Here is a 22,066-nt window from a genome sequence, read left to right as displayed (position 1 = left end):
GGAGGCCGCTATATACTCGGCCTCACAGCTGGACAGGGCCACCACCTGCTGCTTGACCGATTGCCAGCTCACGAGACACTTGCCGAGGAAGAAGAGGATCCCGCTCGTGCTCTTGCTGGTGTCGATGTCGCCGGCGTGGTCGCTGTCGCTGTACCCGACGAAGTGTGCCGCCCCCGGACACCTAGGGTAGTGGAGGCCGTGGTCGAGGGTCCCTGCCACGTAGCGGACGATCCTCTTCACTGCCTGCTGGTGCTCCGACGTCGGTCGCTCCATGAACCGACTGACATAGCCGACGGAGAATGCCAAGTCCGGCCGTGTGTGAGCAAGGTAGCGAAGGCTCCCCACAAGGCGTCGGTACTGCGTAGCGTCCACTTCCTCCGCCGTGCTGTCGCGGCTCAGTTTCAGCCTCTCCTCCATCGGAGTGAGAGCTGGGTGGCAGTCAGTGAGCCCAGCTAGCTCAACGATGCGCTTGGCGTAGGCGAACTGTCGAAGCGCGATCCCGGAGTGATCCTGGTGCACCTCGATCCCTAGATAGAAGGAGAGGAGCCCCAGATCACTCATCTGGAAGGTGGCCTTCATGTCTTCCTTGAACGCCGCCACCTCTGCATCTTTGATGCCGGTGATCACCAAGTCGTCAACATAGACGCCCACCAGCAGGGCATTTCCTCCGCTGCCCCGTCGGTAGACGGCCGCCTCATGCGGGCTTTGCTCGAAGCCCATCTTCTTTAGCGTGGAGTCTAGCTTGGCGTTCCACGCCCTAGGTGCCTGCCGTAGGCCGTAGAGGGCCTTACGTAGGCGGAGTACCTTGCCCTCCTGGCCAGGGATCGCAAATCCCGGTGGTTGATGCACATAGACTTCCTCCTTCAAGTCGCCGTTGAGGAATGCCGACTTGACATCCATGTGATGGACACGCCAGCCCTCCTGGGCAGCTAGCGCAAGGAGAAGTCGCACGGACTCCATCCGTGCCACGGGAGCGAAGGCGTCGTCGAAGTCGACTCCTTCCTGCTGCAAGAAGCCTCGAGCCACCAAGCGAGCCTTGTGCTTGATGATGGCGCCGGCTCCATCCCCCTTCAGCTTGAACACCCACTTAAGGGTGATTACGCGGTGACCACGAGGGAGGTCAGCGAGCTCCCAGGTGCGGTTCTGCTCGACCGCATCCATCTCCAACTGCATCGCGGCGCGCCATGCCGCGTCTTTCTCGGCCTCTGCAAAAGACCGAGGTTCGCCGTCCTCACACGCGAGTTGTAGCTGTGCCTCCAGGTCGCGTGGCACCAGTCCCGGCACCGGCTGGTCGCCGAGTAGATTATCCATCGTACGATACCGTAGCGGTTCGCCGCTATGATACGCGTCGATGCGCTCCTCGTCGTGAGTGAGCGGGGAAGCGAACTTCATCGGGTTGTGCTCTGCGTGAGCTGGTGCTGATGAAGACGAGCCCGGAGTGGTGACTGTCGGGGCTGGAGTATGCGGCGTCGTCGGTTGTGGTGCCGTCGGCGTAGCAGGCACCGAAGTCGATGTAGTTTTGGGGGCTGGGGTAGACGTGCTCGGCGAAGAGGAGCTGCTTGCTCCCCCAGCTTCCTTGAAGTGGACGTACTCGACAATGAAGCCGTCATACGTCGGCGTCGAGCCGTCGTCCACCGCCTTGTCCCATTTCCACCCTCGCCCTTCGTTGAACACGACGTCTCGCGTCGTGCGCACACGCTGTGTCTTTGGGTCGAGGATGCGGTAGGCCTTTGAGCCCTCTGCATAGCCGATGAAGACTCCCGGAGTACTCCTGTCGTCGAGCTTGCCGATGTGGCCGAGCTCTTTGGCGAACGCAAGGCAGCCAAAGACCCGCAAGTGAGAGACCGCCGGCTTCCGCCCATGCCAGGCCTCGTACGGCGTCCTGCCGTCGAGTGCCTTAGTAGGCGAGCGGTTGAGGATGTAGACGGCCGTTAGCACCGCCTCTCCCCAGAAAACAGCCGGCATCCCTCTCTGCTTGAGGAGAGCCCGAGCCATCCCCACAACCGTCTGGTTGCGCCGCTCGACGACGCCGTTTTGCTGCGGGCTGTACGGCGCGGAGTAGTGGCGCTGGATGCCCTCATCAGCGCAGTACGACGCGAATTCAGCCGCCGTGAATTCGCCACCGTTGTCAGTGCGCAACACGCGCAGTTTGCGGCCGCTCTCCGCCTCCACAGCAACCTGCGTACGCCTGATGGCGTCCGGCGCCTCTCCCTTACTGCCGAGGACCATCACCCACATGTAGCGAGAGAGGTCGTCGACGAGCAGCAGGAAGTAGCGTCGACCTCCTGGTGTGGCTGGCGTCACCGGGCCGCACAGATCTCCGTGCACGAGCTCCAGCCTCTCCTTGGCCCGAAAACTCGCCTGCTGGGGAAAGGGGAGTCGTCTCTGCTTCGTCAGCACACAGATGTCGCAGAACTGCTCCACATGGTCGAGGCATGGCAGGCCTCGCACCATCTCCTTGGCACTTAGACGCTTCAGGGCCTCAAAATGAAGGTGCCCAAAGCGCTCATGCCATTGCCACGCCTCGTCGTCCCGACGGACAGCGAGACAGACCGGTTGTGCCACCTGCACATCAAGGACGTAGAGTCGATTTTCACCTCTGGGTACCTTGGCGAGAAGGCGACGCTGGCGATCCCAGATGCGTAGGACCTCATGCTCAATCAGCACGCGTGAGCCGTTCTCATCCAGCTGTCCCAAGCTGATGATGGAGTTCCTTAGCGCGGGGATGTAGTAGACACCGGTGAGCAGCCGGTGCTCTCCCGTCTTGGTGGTGAAGATGACGGAGCCGACACCCTTAATTTCCACAGCTGAGGCATCCCCAAACTTGACGGAGCCTCGCGCGTCGGAGTCGAGCTCGGCGAAGAATTCCCTTCGACCGGTCATGTGGTGGGTGGCGCCGGTATCGAGGCACCACCCCGCAGTCTTGTCCTTCCCGGAGCCATCGCCGAGAAGAGCGTGTGCTTTTGGCTCGTCGAGGTGGAGGGGAGCCTTTGCGACTGGTGTCGCTGAAGGTAGCTCGATGCTTGCATGCGCCATGAACAGAGCCGTCTCCTCCTCCGCCGCCTGTGCGACGTGAGCCTGGCCTTGTCGTGGTTGGCGACACTCATTGGCCCAATGGCCAAGCCGGCCACAGTTGTGGCAGCTGTTGTCCTGTGCCGGCTTGGGCTTGCCAGCGACGCCGTCCTTGGCGCCTCCGCGGGCGTCACCTTCGGCACGTCCTTGTGCCTTGCTGCCCCTTCGCGCCTTGCGCTGCTTGCCGCGCTTGCGGCCGCCCGTCGTGGAAGAAGGCTCCCCCTTCTTCTTGTCACCAAGGCTGGCATCCCACTGCTCCCGAGTTAGGAGCAGCTTCCCGCCGGTGGTGATGGGCCCCGAGGGAGGCTGTGGCTCGTCGGTGTCGACGACCTTGAGGCGACCTATCGCCTCCTCGATCGTCATCGTGGAGAGGTCCAGCAAAGACTCGATCGAGCGAGCCATCTGCTTGTACTTCTCGGGAATGCACCGGAAAAGCTTCTCGACAGCTCTCTCCTCGGTGTAGGTGGCATCGCCGAACTTCACCATCTTCTGCAGTAGAGTGTTGAGACGGAGAGCAAAGTCATCAACGTCCTCACCTGGCTTGAAAGCCAGGCTCTCCCACTCCTTACGAAGTGCCTGCAGTGTGGACTTGCGAGCACGGTCGCTGCCGATGCGTGCCGCGGCGATGGCGTCCCAAGCCTCCTTGGCAGTCCGCTTGTTGGAAAGCGAGAACTGCATCTCGGGCGGGACTGCGGCGATGAGGGCGTCCAGCGCCCGTCGATCTTCTTGGTGGTCGACGTTGCTGTCCTGGACTGCCTCCCACAGCCGCCGCACCTGGAGCCTGATCTTCATGATCGCGGCCCACTCGACGTAGTTGGTTTTAGTGAGGGTAGGCCACCCAACACTGGGACCAACATCCCTGACCACAGTCCGGACCTCGTAGAGGCCGCGGTCCTGGTCGTTGCAGCCGCCGTCGCCGTGCGCACCTGCACCTGGAGCGCGGGCGTGCTCGGCTGCCCACTGCGTTGTCCGCTCTTGCGCCACTTTGGCATGGTCTGCGTCGGCACCGTCGTCCGCAGGCGCGGAGCCGTTGGAGCTGCCGGAGCCGACGCGGAGTGCCTTGGCACCCGCTGTAGCCTCACGTGCTGCCTCCGCTGCTGCTGCTGCTTCTACCTCCGCCCTGGCTGCTTCTACCTCCGCTCTGGCTGCTGCCAGCTCCGCTGCAGCCAGCCTTGACACCCTTGCTGCCGCAGCAGCTGCTGCTACAGCTGCTCGCTCACGCTCCTCTGCCACGGCGCGCTCGGCCTCCTGCCGGCGCCGTATGCTCGAGGTAGCCGTGTGCTGAGAGCGACCTGCAGACATGGCTCGCTGCAGGGGGGCTGTTGCGTGAAGAGGAGGCTGTTGCTGACGAGCTGCTGCTCGACAGTCCGGAGGGAGGGAGGTAACTAGGGGCAGTCGGAGCAGCAGCTGCTACCGGCTTAGGCTGCTCAGCTCCCGGTGAGAGAGGTGAGCAGGAAATGCTCAGGGTGCAAGATAACCTGGCTCTGATACCACTTGTTAGACCTTTCAGCCTGAGCATTGATAGTTGTGGATGACACTAGGAGAGTTGGGACAATTTTCGTTGGTTTATTTCTCACACAATGCCATGCCAACCTGAGGGGTTGGGGATACATATTTATAGGCTGCTAGCCAGCCAAGCATATGCTAAGATGCTAGTCTAAGATGCTAGTCTAAGATGCTGCTAAGATGCTAGTCCAAGATGCTATCCTAACTGCCAGTCCTTGATGGTCAAGGATTCTATCCTAACAGCCACAAGGACCATGTGCTGCAGCCCCACAAAGGACTATGTGCTGCAGCCCCACAAAGACCATAGTACATAGACTTATCCATCACTCTTGACTTATGATGTATCTTCAAGTGATGCGGTGTCTTTCTCTGATGTGTCATCTCTTCGTTATCCCCTTTGGCTTGACTCGACAGGTTTTGAAGACTCTTCATGCTACGACGACACTCCCAAGACGCGGATTTGGATTATCATTTTTTTTAGTATTGCACTTCTTCAAATGCAATGCTATTGCATACGCTTTGCATTTGAGGGAGGGTGTTAGGAAGTATTACTATTGGTTTAGGAGTCCTTATTAGTCTATGTTTACTTTCCTTGCACCTCAAGTCATGTGTAATATATATGTGCCCCTTGGCCTTTAATAGAGATAAGTTGCTTTCCTAACAATTATTTTTCGAGAAAACGCAAAGGACCTTTGCGTTTCATTTTATTGGAAAGATAGAGTTTGTTACATTCCTCCTAGGAGGCAGGATACAAGCATTCTAATGCTACTTAGTGTACATCCCATGTCTGCGGTAGGATAACCCGAAGCCCTTAAGCACAGCTCTTGCCCATAAGGTAGCCTCCTCTTTGATTTTCGACAGAAGTGCAGCAATTGAGGGTTGTGCCCTGTCAAAAATACAGTGGTTGCGGTGCTTCCATACCATCCAGGGCAGGAGCAGGGTGATGGATGCCAGCCCTTTTCTCTGTGGGTGGGGGGTGTTTTGTCGCGCGCGGTTCCACCAGTCCAGCAGCAAGTCCTCCTGGTTGGGGCATCCTACTGGCATCCGAAACCACGCGAGGATCTCGTGCCAAATCTGTTGGGTGAATGGGCATTCGATGATGATGTGGTGGATGGTCTCGAAGGCTTGGTCGCATAAAAGGCACCATGGATGGTGCTGCAGGCCGCGGCGGGCGAGTCGATCTGCAGTCCAGCATCTGTCCTGCTGCGCAAGCCAGAGGAAGAACCTGACCTTTGGCGGCGTCCATGCCTTCCATATCATCTTCCGGGCGGGGCAGGTCACTGATCCATGGAACGTGGCGAGGTAGCCGGACCGTGCTGAGTAGGTGCCCGTGGTGGTCCACTTCCATATCAGGCGGTCAGGCTCCTCGGTGAGGATGGTGTCCGCGATCATCTGCCAGAGCTGGAGAAATTGCCCGACCTCGTGTATGCCAAACACGCCCTGGATGTCGCGGGTCCAACTATTGCCATGTAGGCCTTGTGCCACCGTCCTCTGCTTCCGCCGTCGCTTGGGGTTGCAAGCATATACCAGCGGCGCGATCTCGCAGATTGATTGCCCCTGGATCCAGCGATCCTCCCAGAATAGGGCCGTCTGCCCGTTTCCCAGCTCCATGGTCGTGGAGGCAAAAAACAGCGCGCGCTCGGTGGCCGAGAATTGAAGGTCAAGCCCAGCCCATGCGCGATCTGTGTCTATTTGGGAGAACCATAGCCATCTCAACCTCAAGGCAAGCCCAGCACGCTCTAAGTCGCGTACGCCTAAGCCTCCTAGGGAGATAGGCCGGCACACGCGTCGCCAATTTACATGGCAATGTCCTCCATTAGCGTCAGCTCTTCCGGCCCATAGGAATCCTCTCTGTATCTTCTCGAGTTGCTTGATGACTCGTTTTGGCGGGGCGAGCACCAGGAGCTGGTGGATGGGGATCGCGGCAAGGACTGACTTTACCAACGCGAGGCGGCCGGCGCGGTTTGTGAGGTGCGCCTTCCAGGCCGGCAGGACATCGGCGGTCCGGCTAATGACAGGTTGCAGCTGCGCTGCGGTGGGTCGTCACACTGTGAGTGGGATGCCGAGATATGTGATGGGCAGTTCCACAATTGGGCATCCCAGGTGAAGACGATCGGTTCAGCCTCCTCTTGGTTGCAGCGTAAGAGGGTTGCGAAGCTCTTACCAAAGTTGACGTGCAGTCCTGAGATTCGACCAAACAGCAGCATCTCCTTGACTACAGTAATGTCGTTGCGCACGGGGTGGCAGAACAGCATTACATCATCCGCGTAGAGGGACATCGCTGGGATTGCGCGACGTGGATGCAGCTGTTGTAGGATGCCGAGATCAACAGCGCGTTTGACCAGTCTGCCCAGCACATCGACGGCGAGGACGAACAGCTGCGGCGATAGCGGGTCGCCTTGGCGAAGCCCGCGCCGGTGCCATATGGGAGGGCTAGGCTCCCTGTTGATGAGCACCCTAGTGCTTGACGAGGATAGCAAAACTGCTAGCCACTCAAGGAATCTGTCTCCAAACCCAAACCGGCGCAGCACCTCGAACAAGAAGGGCCATGCAATGGAGTCGAAGGCGCGCGCTAAGTCGAGTTTGAGCAGCACGCGTGGCGCTCCCAGCTGGTGCAGCATCCGGGCTGATTGCCTCACGAGGACAAAGTTATCGTGGAGGCTGCGGCCGGGGATGAACGCGTTCTGATTGCGGCTCACCAGGTCATTCAGCTTCGGCGCTTGGCGCAAGGACAGTACCTTGGCGAAGGTTTTCGCCACGAGGTGTATCAAGCTTATTGGGCGATAGTCGCCCAGACGGCTCGCATCAGGTCGCTTCGGTAGCAGCGTGAGGAGGGCCTGGTTGAGCCGGCTGAACCCACGCCCTCGCATCTCGTAGAGCTGCTGGAACACGGCGACGTAGTCCTGCTGGACAATATCCCAGCAGGCGCGGATGAATTCAGCGGTGAATCCATCCAGGCCAGGTGCCTTCCGGGCCGGCAGTCGCTTCACGGCGCTCCAAATCTCGTTGGCCCCAAAGGGCGCGTCAAGGTCGAGCAAGTCGCGAGTCTCGATGAGCTGCTCGAGGTCCAGCGCGCAGTCGCGCTCCACCGGCGTGCCTAGCAACGCGTCGAAGTGCTCGAAGGCCGCCTCCACCATGTCTGTCTGATCCGTGAGAATCCGGTCATCAATGTTGAGGCTATGTATTCTGTTCTTCTGCCGGCAGTAGGTGCATTGCCGGTGGAAGAATGAGGTGTTGGCGTCTCCGTCCTGGAGCATGGTGATGCGCTACCGTTGGCGTGCGATGGAGCGTTCAAGGGAAGCAAGGCCGAGGTGGACCGGTCTCAGCTGCTTGTGCAGCCATTGCTCGCTGGGGGTGAGGGTCCGGGTCTCTTGCGCACCGTCGAAGCGCACCGTCGCAAGCTTGTGTTTCACGTTCCCAACAGAGCGCGCACTCCAGCTAGTCAGGCTGCGTGCAGTGGCTTGGAGGCGAAGCGCGAGGCGTCGGAAGGGGTCGTCGTCGTGGACAGAATGCCACGCAGCTTGCGCAGTTTCCTGGAATCCGTCGAGACGTAGCCAGAAATCTTCAAAATGGAAACGTCGACGCCCTTTAGGCAGTGGCGAGCAATCCAGGAGCAGCGGGCTGTGATCCGATATAACGAACGCAAGGCAGCGCAGGTGGCATTCTCCGTGCATGTCCTCCCAGTCGGATGTGCAAAGCACACGATCCAAGTGGGCCAGGGTGGGCGGTGACTGCCCGCTGGACCAGGTATAGCGCCGCCCGTTTAGGTAGACCTCCTTGAGCGCCAGGTCGTTTATTAGGCGTCGGAAGGGGCCCATCATGCGCCGGTCTAGATTTCCATTGTTCTTGTCCTCGTCTTTGTATATGAGGTTAAAATCCCCACACACCATCCATGGCCCGGTGCAGTCTGCACGCACATCGCGAAGCTCCTGCATGAACGTGATTTTAGCTGCGTCGTTTTGGGGTCCGTATACCACGGTGATCCACCATGGGGTCCCTGTTTCGGTAGAGAGCTTGGCGGAGACGGTGTTTGTGGTGAACAAAGGGTCCGTGATGGACACGACTTTGCTTTTCCACGCTAGGAGGATGCCTCCTCTCGACCCATCGGCAGGCAAGTACGTGTAATCGTCGAACTCTGATCCCAACGCCTCGAGGACGGTCGACGAGCAAATCAATGCCATCTTTGTTTCTTGCAGACATGCAACCGATGCGTTTGTGGTGCCAAGGAGCGACCTAATGCTCGACCTGTGCGCGCGTTCATGCCTCGCACGTTTGCCACTACTATCTGAAGGCCGTGATCCATAGACACGAGATCGACGGGCCTTGCGGTGCGACAGGGCTAAGTCGCGACAGTGGCGATGATGGGATCAAAGGTGATCGACGCTTCATCGAGGCCAGGTGGAATCTCCCGGTCAACCAAAGCAACAATGGCTGCCAGCACGGTCAAGGGGATGGGTGTGGCGAAGACCCCATCATAGGCTCGCATCTCGGCCTGCGTGATCTTCTGGTTTATCCCGATGATGCCGAGTGTGCGCAGCACTTGGACCTGCGCCCTTCTCTCTGCGGTCGGGGGAGCGGCTGACTGTGCAGCTTTGGTGGCTGATCGGCCGCAGTGCTGGGTGGGGGAGAAGATCAGTGGGCGATGTCGTGGTCGTCTCTCGGGCGCGGGGAGAGCAGCGTTCAGGTGCTTGGTGGCGGCCGTGAGGAACTCCCCCAGCGTGAGCGCTCGAGGCCTCGTCTTCTGCACCCCGGTGCGACGCATCGTGACAGGAGGCGAAGCGAACCTGCCAGGCGTTGGGATAGCCGACGCGGGCGTGGGCTCGTCGTCAATCAGCTGCGGCGTGCGTGGTGTCTCGGCCACAAAGCTGGGCTCCAGGCCCAGTAGCTCAAGTGGCCCCAGCGGTGGTGTAGGAGTTGGGCCTTCACATGGGCTTTCTGCGTCGGGGCCTTCACATGGGCCGTCTGCGTCGGGGCCAGCACCGGCAAGTGTGGCGGGAGAGGCACCGACGCAGAAAACCCATGTGAAGGCCCAACTCCTACACCACCGCTGGGGCCACTTGAGCTACTGGGATTGGAGCCCAGCTTTGTGACTTTATGCCGCTATGAGATACCTCTTCACTAAAAAATGATTAAGGTGTATTTCAGTTAAATGTGTGGATTAAGATAATCATCTACTACCCCTAAAAAAAGGCAGAAAAAGCAGATCCAACTTAAATCTGGACCGTCTAATTACATCATCAACGGCCTAACTACGTTGCTAACGAAACTGAAGAACGAAACTGATCCCTCGCTAACCAAACCCCCCGCTGCTAATCCCATCGTCGCTAATAACGAAACCTCCAAAGGGAACCGCTCGCGCAGCCGCTGCTCGCCCCTACACCCGCGCCGCTCGCCCCAGCCCCCACCGGTGCCCCCGCTCGCCCCTGCCCCCGCCGGCGCCGCCGCTCGCCAACTGGCGCGCCGACGACACCCATATCCTTTCTGGTAAATCATGTTCCGGTATTTAAGTTCAGTTATATGCTTGTATTGATCCGCACAGGTTTCCTCCCTTCCGTCGCCGGCCTCATCTGAAGGTTTTCTTCCCCGGCCTTGTCCTTCCGCAAGAGACGGTTGAATGTCCAGAGACAAAGTTCTGCACTCATATGGCGTAGTTTTTGTTTTCTGTTCCACCTTCGTTTAGTTTTGACTGTAGTTACCTGATAAACCGTGGAGGACTAGGGCCCAAGCAAACTAGAAAAATTAATTGTCAGAACTGCTGGTTATGCTTGTTTGAAACTGATGCTTCGGGTTGGCATTTGTCTATCGTCTTTTCATAGTTGCTGATGCGCTACTTTTCTTAAAACTTTGTACGCGTACAAAGCTGCAACCCTGAGTGAGCATAATTGTCCCGTGGCACATAATTCAGAGTTCCACCTTTTAATACTTAAGAAGTATCATTTTGCTTGAAATTTGTTCAAACACATGCTTCTGGTCTGAGTCAGCACAACTGCCCTACGATGCAAAATTCAGAGATTTGCTACACATTTAGATTACTGCAAATGCCATAATTGCAAATACTTTTAGAGGCATGCCATGTAATTGCAATAATTATCGATAATAAAGTCTTATATATTTTGTAATTTTCAGGTCCTTTGATTGGTCTATTCTGCGTCAAAGGTCCCATTCATCTCTGGCAAATTCCGCTACAGCCTCAATTGTACGTGTGCTTCAATCTATTTTCGTGTTGTTTTCTTGAGCCTTAGTGTTTTGTTTCTTGGTTGTTTGATGAACGCATCACAATTAAGCTCCTGTTGACAATTTCAAAGGTGTAGGTTGATCTGCAGCTCGTGTGAGCAGAACTGAAGCACGCTTTAGTCTGTCCCTGAGAAGTTGTTGCCGTCCTCCTCGCTGCCACCGCTAGAGACGAAATTGGTGGTAAGCCTCTTCTACCCCTCCCAGTTCTTCCCCTTTGCTTTGGACGATGTATGTTTATGTCATTACTGTTTATTAATATCTTCTGTTGTTCTAGCTGATAATCCTGACTTTTCCGGTGTTCATGGAGGTAACTAAGGTATACCTATGATGTAGTCGACGAGGAGGCTTACCTATGATGCCCGTGCAGTTGAAATGTTTGCAGGCCAGCCTATGATGTCAAGTTGGAGGCTTACTTATGATGTCAGGTTGTTGTACACGGAAATTTTGTGGGATAGTTTGCAGATTGGGAGTTTATTTTTTTGGTTGGTTTTTAAGACTGTTGTAGTTAAAACATGAGATGGAAGCCTCAGATTGAATACTGAGCTATGTTACAAATTTATAGATGGCCAGTCTCTATGGACTATAGGTATGAGTGGACTAAGTGAGAAAATACATGATTGTAGGTTGCTAATTATGCGTCTGTGTTCATGTGTGCGTGTTGTTATTAGCTAACATATCTTCTTTTTTTCATAGTTGCATTACTGGAAGAGGTGGATCAGGGTGCACTGTTGAAGCATTTTGATTGGCCCAAGGATTTTGATTGGCCCGAGAGAAATGAGTACACTGCGACAGACAATGGTTGGCTTACTAACCTCATAAATATTTCAAGCATAAGTCTCTAACTACAAAAATGATCTCATAACCTTGCCTGTGACATTGCACCTATGATATGAGGAGTACATCATATTTTACAAAAAGAACATATATAATTTGTTGTAGTAGAATTACATTTAATACTGAATATTTGACTGATATTCCTTATTCCGTATGGAGCGAAGTCTACAACCTTTACAGCTGAAGCAGTTTAACTTTGATACTAGGCAATGGGTATGCTGAGCTTTCCCACTTTCTGAAGTGCGTTGAAATAGGAGTTCCAGTTCTTGATTTTCAGGAAATTGCAGCTGAGCGTTTGAAGATAGAGGAGACTAATATACACTAGCCCCGCCCCTCGGCCCCGCTGCACTCCAAACCAACCATTTATAGCAGACAAAATGTGGGCAATGAATTATATATCAGAGATTAACCATAGCAAATATGTACTTGTGCTAAAGTGGATATTGATTATGAGTATGTAAAGATGGGTAATGCTTGGACTGGGGACCTTATCTTCCATGTATGAGCACAAATACAAAACAAAACATCCAGAATCAGAATAAAAAATTGAAGCTTCGTCAAGAGAAAGCATCAGAAATCAGAAAGATATAGATAATATTTTACCTCCATTTCTGAAAGCTATAGAGAATATTTTCATTCCATATCAGAGATTGACCATAGCAAATATGTACTTGTGCTCAACTGATATTGATTATGAGTTTGTATAATTTTTTCCGCCTTCCGCCAAGTCTGAATTAAGTATTTAGGGACATTTTTCATTAACTGGATGAATTATGTTCTGTAGTTGTTGCCTTTATTATCGATTTCGTACGAGGTAGCACTTTTTCCCCCTGCGTGAAGATGATCTGATTCTGCTCTATCGAGATCGCACTGTTTATAACCTACTAAGTTTGCAGATTACACCCAGGTCGTTTAAGGAGACTAGGAGAGGGATGTACGGTAGATGATGCATGCAAGAGTGTATTTCTCTTACTGTCAAAAAAAGGTGTATTTCTCTTAACATAATAATGAAATTGAAACGTTTTTCCCTTTCCAAATGTAAACTAAGTCACTGATGCTGCATTGATCTTTGGATCTGATTTTATCACAAACTAATAACATCATAGTAGAGGATTCATGTAGACAAATGAGTGTACATTATAAAGCATCTTAGCACCGGTTTTGTATTTAACATGTCATTGCAAGTTGACTCGCGGCTACCTATGACAGCCTCTCAAGTAATGGGTTTCATACACCATTTCAGGACCTAACGAACAACGATAATTCAGGTAAATATATCACCAATCTTGCGTACATCATGCTTTGACATACTAAAGATGTTATTTGCAGGACAAAGGGCGGATCCGAAAGAATTAAAGAGACAAAGGGAAAGGGAGCGGTATGCATGAAACAGAGATGAGATATTAAAAATGCGGCATAAAGTCTCAAATCATAAGTAAGTTGCGTCTGCATTTCACAATGGAAAGGAAACTCCGTCTAACACATCAGTAGTCATGTCACCAGGTACGTCCATTTTTTTGGTCCACCAGATATGATGCACCAATCATTATTATGATGTTGACACCATTCACATGCCTAATGCATTCTTTCTGAAGGCTTGATATTGATTTTGTGATGTTAATACATACTTGCTGATTACCTCGAGCAAGGATACTACATTCTTTACATCATATTTTGAGTACATGTGTTGCTCATGATTTTAAACTGATGAAGCTCTTGCTTTTTATCTAATATGCTGATAGAAATCCAAAAGAAAGTAATACTAATCTTATACTCTTCCGTTTAATTTTTCACTGACATTTTTCTTATGGTTTGCGGTTTATGCTGATGGAAACATATGCTTTAGATATCATACAGAATCAGTGTAGTCCAAACTTATGATGTAGCTACTATCGTTATATCCATCTAGGTACAAGAAGTAAGCAACTGAAATTATTTACTCATCAATATTTTGCTTGTTACTCTCTCCGTTCCTAAATATAAGTCTTTTTAGAGATTTCACTACGGATTACATACGATTGTATATAGACATATTTTAGAGTGTAGATTCACTCATTTTGCTCCGTATGTAGTCCGTAGTGGAAACATATGCTTTAGATATCATACAGAATCAGTGTAGTCCAAACTTATGATGTAGCTAGTATCGTTACATCCATCTAGGTACAAGAAGTAAGCAGCTGAAATTATTTACACATCAATATTTTGCTTGTTACTCTCTCCATTCCTAAATATAAGTCTTTTTAGAGATTTCACTACGGATTACATACGGTTGTATATAGACATATTTTAGTGTGTACATTCACTCGTTTTGCTCTGTATGTAGTCCGTAGTGGAATCTCTAGAAAGACTTATATTTATGAACGGAGGGAGTATATAATTACGAGATCACATAACTTAAAATTCAAGATGTGCTTTCAAGTTTGGATTCTCTGAAAATGTTTTAACATGGGACATATTTGGGTAACCCTTTAGCACATACCATTTTAAAGTCTTGACTTGGGAAAAATTGTGGTTTTTTTATACTGATGTGACCCTGTTGTCACTCTTTCTGCTTCCCGGTCTAATATGTTCTAAATTAACCTCACACCTACACGTTTAAGATGTTCCTCTTATCTATGTCCTATTTAGGGTGATATAGAGCATTTGCACACAAAACTTCTTACTACTAGAACTATTGCTTTGCACGATGTGGAGAGAATATTAAATCATGTTCTACATCATCCAGCAATCCGTCTTCATGTTGCTCTTCTACCACGACTGGTTCATCTCTGCTTTTCTATTCTCTGACCCTACCATGGGTTCCATGTTTTTCATCTTTTTTTATCTCATTTCTAGCTAGGCTTGGCATATTCTTTCGTGTGGACATACTGGGTAGTTCATGAGGTTTCATATGTACATGTTGTTGACAGTGTAAATGTAATGTTTATGTGCTATGCTGCTTCTAAGTGTGTAATGTCAATAATGTACAAGTATAAATGTGTTATGTTTTAATATTACTTGTGTATTTGCTGAAAGGGAGATGATTACATCGACCAAGAATAAGCACATGCATCTGCCATACAATGAGATTCTAGATATCCATTGTTTTCATCCCATATAAACCGGTTGGCAACCTGATGAATAAAGAAATTGATTCGATTACACGTGTGTTGCACGTGCACTGTTACTAGTAAAACTGAAAACGCTAAATCATGTACCCTAACGCATTTATAATTGAACAGATAGAGCTATGTGAATTATATTTGTCATGCTGAGTTTAGTGGACAGAAGTGATTTCAAGCTACATGAAGCAACATTGCAACTTGTTTCCTGACCTCAACAATGAAATGGTCCCCGTATGGTGCATCACCAATTTCTTGAGATGTTTGAATCACGACATGACTGGACAAATAAACAAGAAAAAAGAAACATCAGGAAGTCTTGGCATGAACCATTTATTGCGGTAAAACATAAAAACTCTTTAGCACATATAGCAAGATCATGGAAGAAGGAAACTCTCCACTTTACTGCTCTACACTAAGGATGTAAGTGGGCGGCTCACTGGACGCTGTGGGACTTGTCCGCATTGGCCATCACTTTTGATGTGGGATTAAGTGGTAGCCCACGTAATTTTTATGCGGGACTTATGGTGTCCATATGTTGTCCATATACTACCGTACATGCTATGAAGCTGGGCTCAAAATCAACAGAGTACATAATAGCATCATACTTTTAGGTGTACTAGCAAACATGACAGTGTGTATGGCTATCAACCAGCGTATGGCATAAAACTGCTAAGGAGTGACGGGCCTGCCTCACTTCATCATATACAGATAGTGAGACACGCTACCAGCTGGGTTCAGAGTCTAAACTTCAGACTTCACGCGTTGGATGCAGATAGATTACACTACGCCTCTTTCCAAACTCACTGTTCTTGTCACTTCGGATGAACTTCCTGTCTCATCACACTATAAAAGCTTATGGCAGGGCTCCCTCCAGCAATCATCAGGACATCACCACACAATCGGCCATCAGCTACACAACACACACACACACAACAAAACAGAACAGAGCAGCAGCAATGGACGCCTGTCTGAGGAAGATGACGACCGAAGCATACTATTACTACCTCGTCGCCGATGCTGGGGGTGACACAGGAACGAAGGTCCCCAAGGGGTACCACTCGCTGGCGCTGGTGGGGGAGGATGGGGACGGCGACGAGCGGGTGGTGGTGCGCATCGGGGCGCTCAAGGAGTCGTGCATGATAGCCCTACTGGAGATGGTGTCGCAGCAGTTAGGCTACAACGGGAGGTGGTGCGGTGGAGATGGCGGCAACGCCCTAGCCTAGGGCATGGCGATTGACTGGGGAGCGAGGAAGGACCGATGGAGATTTGTGGACTCTGGACCGCCTGTTGCTGGATCGATGGGTTTTTCTGGGCTGCCCATTTACGCCAGTTAGTTTTCGTGGGTGTCCACCAACGCCATTTAATGTTTTTTTGGTGGATGGCATATGTGGGACTAGTGGGTCCCACCACCATTTACATCCCTACTCTACACTACTGTGTTTGTTTACTTAACCCAATTGATCCTTTAGGGGTAATCTCAAAATCCCTGATCTTCAAATGCCGGATCACTTTACTCCCAAGGCCAGTTTGAGAAGAGCTTTGCCACCGTGGCATCACACATCGGTGTTCACACCATCTTCCACATATAATCTTTTGCTCTCTTCCTATCTATTTATCACTCTCTTGGGAAGAAGAGATATTTGGAGGGCGCAAGATGTCAGGGCATGATGTCACATTGACAGTATTCATGCGTACTTTGAAGTGGCAGAAAAGACAATATGGACCATACCATCATTTACGCTATTAGCCTGAGAGCTAATAAAACGATAATGGAACATTGGGGAGTTAAGTGCACTAAAAACTGGGACTTAAGCGGATAGATGTGGTAGTCAATACCACCCACTGCTATGCAAAATCAAACTTGGGTTAAGTGCAACCGTAAAATATATCTAAACTCAACAAGAGAAGAACTGGCTCCTTTCCATAATTCTTGTCGTGGTTTTAGTAATTTGAACTAAAACCAAAACAAGAATTATGGAACGGAGGGAGTAGGTGATAAGCAGTATAGTCATCTTCACATGCAAAACGACAATGGATTATTGTTAATACAAGAATCGGCAATAGTAAACCCAATTATCAAGTTATAGGCCGTGTGTATAGACTGCCATGATGGTTTGAGTAACTGAGCTAACATTCTATTCCAAATAATCATTCGGATTTTAAAAAAAATCTGGTACAAAGACAATTCTAGGCCATGTCACTTTAGAAACCACCAGCAAGAAGTTCATGCAGAAGAAAATAAATTCACATGAAATAATAGGTCATATCACAGCTGAACTTTGACTTCATAACCTAAACTATCGTTTGACTACCTGCAGAAGTATATTGAACTTAAACTAACCTGTTTCTGTACAGACGAAGCTTCTGAACCTCCTGACATGTCCCAAATTTTGCACCTAAACACAATTTAGAGTAATCAAAATAGCTGTTATAACAACATAAAGTAATTAAGGCACACAAAGACATATGAAATGCAAATTATTATATCCAGTAGGCACGAAGTTCTAGACATACCAAGATAAATTTTAATTGGGTGCAAAAATGAGACATCTCTTACAAGTCCTCCTTGCTTATCCAAACGCCAATTGGAACAACGAAATTCTGCAGATCATCTAGGTATCAGTAGAATACATTACTGATCAGATGTGTTAATTGGAATGGGAGGGGAATTGGGTATTAACCTTTGTCACCACACTTTTTGTGGAGATCATCCAGAAAGCCAAGGGCACCATCAGAGAGTAAGACATTAAAGAAAACTTCCACAGGCACCTAATAGCAGAATGTCAATTGGGTGAAGTTACGTTAATAGTCATAGCAGTACAAAATAAGTGAAATCTGCCAAACCTGAAACTTAGACTCCGTGATCAAAGTATATGACTCAGGTACTGTAAAAAAGAAAGATACGCAGGCAAGAAAAATAGTTAAGTAACAAAACACTAACAGAGGAGTTAACAATGTCAAGGAAGACAAAGAAAAGAACAATTCAAACAAACCATTAGGAGCATCATCATCAAACGGCTGCAAGTTGAATGGGTTAAGTGATGCAGGGTTGTCTTCAGTTCCATCCTCTGGTGCTTTTAAAAATCTTTTAGAAGTACTGACGTCTGGATCACCACAATCAGTAATATCCCCGATGATAGCTGTAGGATTGGCAGACCTACGTTCAAAATAACAACTCAACATTCACAGATAATTCATGAAGGACAAAAATCCATTTGAGCTAAACCAACAAGAGGGTCAGTTTAGTTCAGCCTGTAAAGATAACCTGTTCGATGGCGATGATCCTTCGTCTTGTTTAGATTCTTTTCCTTCTTCCAACAAAACGTAACCATTTTCGTCACTGCTGCTTGCTGACTTTGCATCCTACAGTGCAGTAAAAGAGCAAGTACATACAGCCTGTTAGAAATGAACTTCTTTATAACTTGTTAGAACAAAAGAATTTAATAGGAACTAGTTTACCAACCTGACGTTCAATGAGCAATCTAGCATCAGTAACATGCTGTTCCCAACCATCTACTATAATACGAAACGCTTCATCGCGCGCCAAGAAAGATCCAAAAAAATGCTGCAAGTAATCATACATGAGTGAATGACATCTAAATATCTAATATATACTAGAAATTTAGTCAATGATATCTTCCTCACCCTCTTCATGCCAGCAACAATTTCTATGGCATTAGGAAAAATAGCAGCTGTTTTTGCTTTACGAACATCAGTGACATCCTGCAAAGGTATAGTTTTCTGGATAGAAAACAATATCAGAGCAACGTAGTAATTTAAGCTTTTAACAGTACAAGCAGTACATATATTGGTAAAAAAAAATTGTATGCAACAACAAGATACTTAATGAGCAATAATATAAGCATATAAGTATTTAACATCAAGTAACAAACTTAATTTTAGTATTCAACATTGAATAATTCCAATGAGTAACAAAAAGCTAACTTCGTCAGCATGTAAATCAGTAAATATATGATTATATAGTAACTTAGTTGGAGAACATTGCTCCAAAAAAAACTTAGTTGGAGAAAAACACTTAAATTTCCAGTCCAACTAACTCTCCATTCAAGCTGTTAAAAAATGTCACAGGAGGCAAAAAAAAAGTGATATTTAATACAATGACCCGAGAGAAGATGGAAAGTACAAAATGAAACTACCACGAATTCAGGTTTAACAAATGTTATTAAAGCGTTGATGCCTATGAGACTTCCAAGATGATAAATGTTTAAGCTTATTACAGAACAGAAACACTGCAGAAGATAAAAGCAGATTTGCAGAACAGAGTGCTGATGCTGTTTGTGATGGAACACAGCAATGAACATTTCATAGCAAAGTCAAAGAATAATAGACACATGGCTCCCAATACATTTCTCAAACAAATCTTTTGAGGGCGATGTTTCTTTATATGAACTTAGTGCAAAGAAACGTGTCAAATGATAACAAGAATCTTCGAGCAATGGTATCTGTCAACATTATGATTTGACAATATTTGTGAACTACATAAATCAATTGGTTATTACCAAGCGCAATTAAGAAACCGAAAAAAATATACACGATGGAACTGTCTACACATCATTTATTACCTTTGTCTCGTATCCGAAAATGTTAGAATAAAAGCATATATGGTGTAGAAATAAATACATATGCCCCTGTCAAACAATTTATATTTGTTAGAATCCGAAAAACATGAACAAGGCTGAAACTAAATATTTTCTCCCAGCAATTATAATACAATTCAACAATTAAATGGCAAGCACAAGCTAAAGCACTAACACGATGGAACTGTCTACACTAAAATTACAATACAATTCAACAATTCGCGGTTGGCAATAGTGTAGAGAATTAAATGGCAAGCACAAGCTAAAGCACTAACGGCACTAAATTGTCAAATATGTGGGGTTTTCAATGAAGAGAAGAACGAACAAAGGTAAGAGAACAAATATAGTAACAGGCACCAGCTCCTTCAATTGCGAAGGCGCATGCCTTTTCCCAACTTTGGGCACTTAGTAATCTACGTAGGTACTTACTTTAAACAAGCTCCAGGGAAATCTCTCATTTAATAAGGACTACAATTGCCATATTAACAGGAGAAACAGAAATTCCCTCACAAGTAAATGTTTGATGGATTTACAACTTCCATTATGCATGCTCAAGCATGTATACTTTCCATGTCAATGGAAGTCCACTATGTATGTTCATGCATATATATTTTATACATCAACAATGGCACAAACTTGAATTGACTTTTGTTGGGCTGACATATCTGCAAGCAAGTTCAAACAGAGATAAATCTAGACCAACATAGTTGCACGCAGTGTGAGTTGTGTCAATTATAACTAGTCAAATTCCAATATAGTTGATTGTTAGACTATGCATGATCACTAAATACAGGCAACCTATGATCATGGGAGTAACACAGATGCATATACTCTAGTTTAATTTGGGAGACGAGCACATAAGTTGAAGTGAATAAAGGAAAAAACCTGAAGAAGAATATTTTCTTGGAGGGCACAGTTAAAATCTTGCACAAGAACCTGCAATAACAACAATAACTAATTAACATCCAAACATTAAATTGATGAAATATCATGTGAGATCGCTTTGTGACTATGAACGTGTGCGATCCAAAGCATGGTTACAAAACTTGATACCGTGCTCTATTCAATTCTACAGAATAATCCAAAATCCTACCTCGCGACCAACCATAAACAATCGATTAACTTGGTAAATTATTTCCTGATCAAAAGACAAACTTGGCAAATTATTTCCTGATCAAAAGACAAACTTGGCATGTTACTGTGATAGGACATGAAAGGTTGACCGTTTGGTTCCCCGAACAATACGATCACGTAAAACAAATTAAAATAGTCACTCAATTAATTATCAACCGTAAGATCATGAAACCACAAACTGACTACTGAATCCACCACATACAGAAATAGCTATTGAATTCATACATAAAAAAAGGCTACGATACCGACAGGCAAATCCGCCAGCTACAGAGTCAGACACAATTTCGGCAAGCTATATCAAATTCATCAATAACTGAACCATCACCAATAATGCACGTTTTATTGAAGGAACCAAATTGGAACCATAAACAATACCCTAACCTAATCAGAACCAAGATTAAAGTACGAATTTGTCATGATGTAGTTTTATCCGTGGGGAATCTTCCACATGGAGTGAAATCCCCTCAACCCCAGTTCAAACCACTTTCGTACACAAATTTCCCCAGAACAATGCATCAGAATCAGAAGCCGAGAATTAGATCGAACAGAGGAAGCGACCGCCAAATGTGAATTACCTCGTCCGGCGGGAGCCGGAACATCAGCCTGTACTCCTCGCTCCTACTCACGAGCAACGGGCTCTGCACGATCAAACCGCGCGGCGTAAAAAAACGAGAGAAGAAAAAGGAGGAGAAAGCAGGAAAAGTCCGGCAAGTTCCAATTCCGAAGCAAGTGCCACCCACCGAGACATCGCAGGCGGAGAGGTCCCCGGAGTGGGCGGATATCGGGGAGGAGACCGCGGGCGCGTCCACGCTGACGACGGCGAGGCGGCGAGGCGGGGAGGCCGGCGAGGGCGCGGTGGTGTCAGCGAGGGCACGGGTGGGGGGGGGGCGCAACGGTCGGGGAGGCCGCAGCGGTCGGGGACGCCATGCGGACGGCGCCGCGTGCTCCAGTGGGGGGGGGGGGGGGGGGGTCGGTCTAGGAGAGGAGGGCGAACGGTAGGTGAAGTGAGGCATGGGCGGGGGGGGGCGGGGGGTTGAATAGTGAAAGTTGGGGCCGGTGTGAACGGTGACGGTGACGTGTTGCGGACTTCTTCCAGTTGGTCGGCTAGCGGCACGGTGGTGGGCTCCGTCGGACGGACAAGGAAGGAGATCACAATTAGATCATGCACGTCCTCCTTGTTCGGTATTATTAGAAATTAATTAGTAGACTAATTAATCAAGAGTTGTGTCCAACCTAAATAGTTGTGTCTCCTCTTTCTTGCTATATTGTCAACAGGCACCTGTTCTGGAGGGATGTCTCCGAACAGAAATCTCTTCTTTGCATCTCTTCTAGATTTTATATATACTTAAGAATCAATAGAAATCAGGACTGATCGTCCATTCACTTTCATTCAATCCCGTTTTACTCTAACACGTTATCAGCACGCTCTCCTTCGTCTCAGCGACTCGAATAAGTGAGGACAACTCCACGTTCGCCGTTGACGAAGCCGATGGCCAACCCGTGATGAACGACCATGGCAGGAAACACGAGAGAGATTAGGCCATCCCGGCGGTCAAGGATGTCGTTCTCGTCGCCGATGACCAC

The 22,066-nt window shown here is 48.7% G+C and overlaps 1 protein-coding gene across 1 annotated transcript in view; it reads right to left on the bottom strand.

The window, feature by feature from the left end:
• The window catches only part of LOC123426019 (protein VASCULAR ASSOCIATED DEATH 1, chloroplastic), a 51,214-nt gene extending 29,805 nt beyond the window's left edge, over nt 1-21,409 (bottom strand). The window contains 14 exon segments of the mRNA XM_045109798.1: nt 14,961-15,027; nt 17,092-17,146; nt 17,265-17,351; nt 17,432-17,519; nt 17,595-17,635; nt 17,744-17,907; nt 18,016-18,113; nt 18,214-18,315; nt 18,396-18,491; nt 19,334-19,399; nt 20,234-20,284; nt 21,058-21,120; nt 21,223-21,363; nt 21,365-21,409. Of these exon segments, the coding sequence (XP_044965733.1) occupies nt 14,961-15,027; nt 17,092-17,146; nt 17,265-17,351; nt 17,432-17,519; nt 17,595-17,635; nt 17,744-17,907; nt 18,016-18,113; nt 18,214-18,315; nt 18,396-18,491; nt 19,334-19,399; nt 20,234-20,284; nt 21,058-21,120; nt 21,223-21,363; nt 21,365-21,409 (1,164 nt within the window).
• Nucleotides 21,410-22,066: the final 657 nt, after the last annotated feature.

The sequence above is a fragment of the Hordeum vulgare genome, chromosome 2H (assembly GCF_904849725.1).
Source record: "Hordeum vulgare subsp. vulgare chromosome 2H, MorexV3_pseudomolecules_assembly, whole genome shotgun sequence".
Lineage (NCBI taxonomy): Eukaryota > Viridiplantae > Streptophyta > Magnoliopsida > Poales > Poaceae > Hordeum > Hordeum vulgare.
Note: the sequence above shows the minus strand (reverse complement) of the source record. Positions and strands in the feature narration are given on the sequence as shown.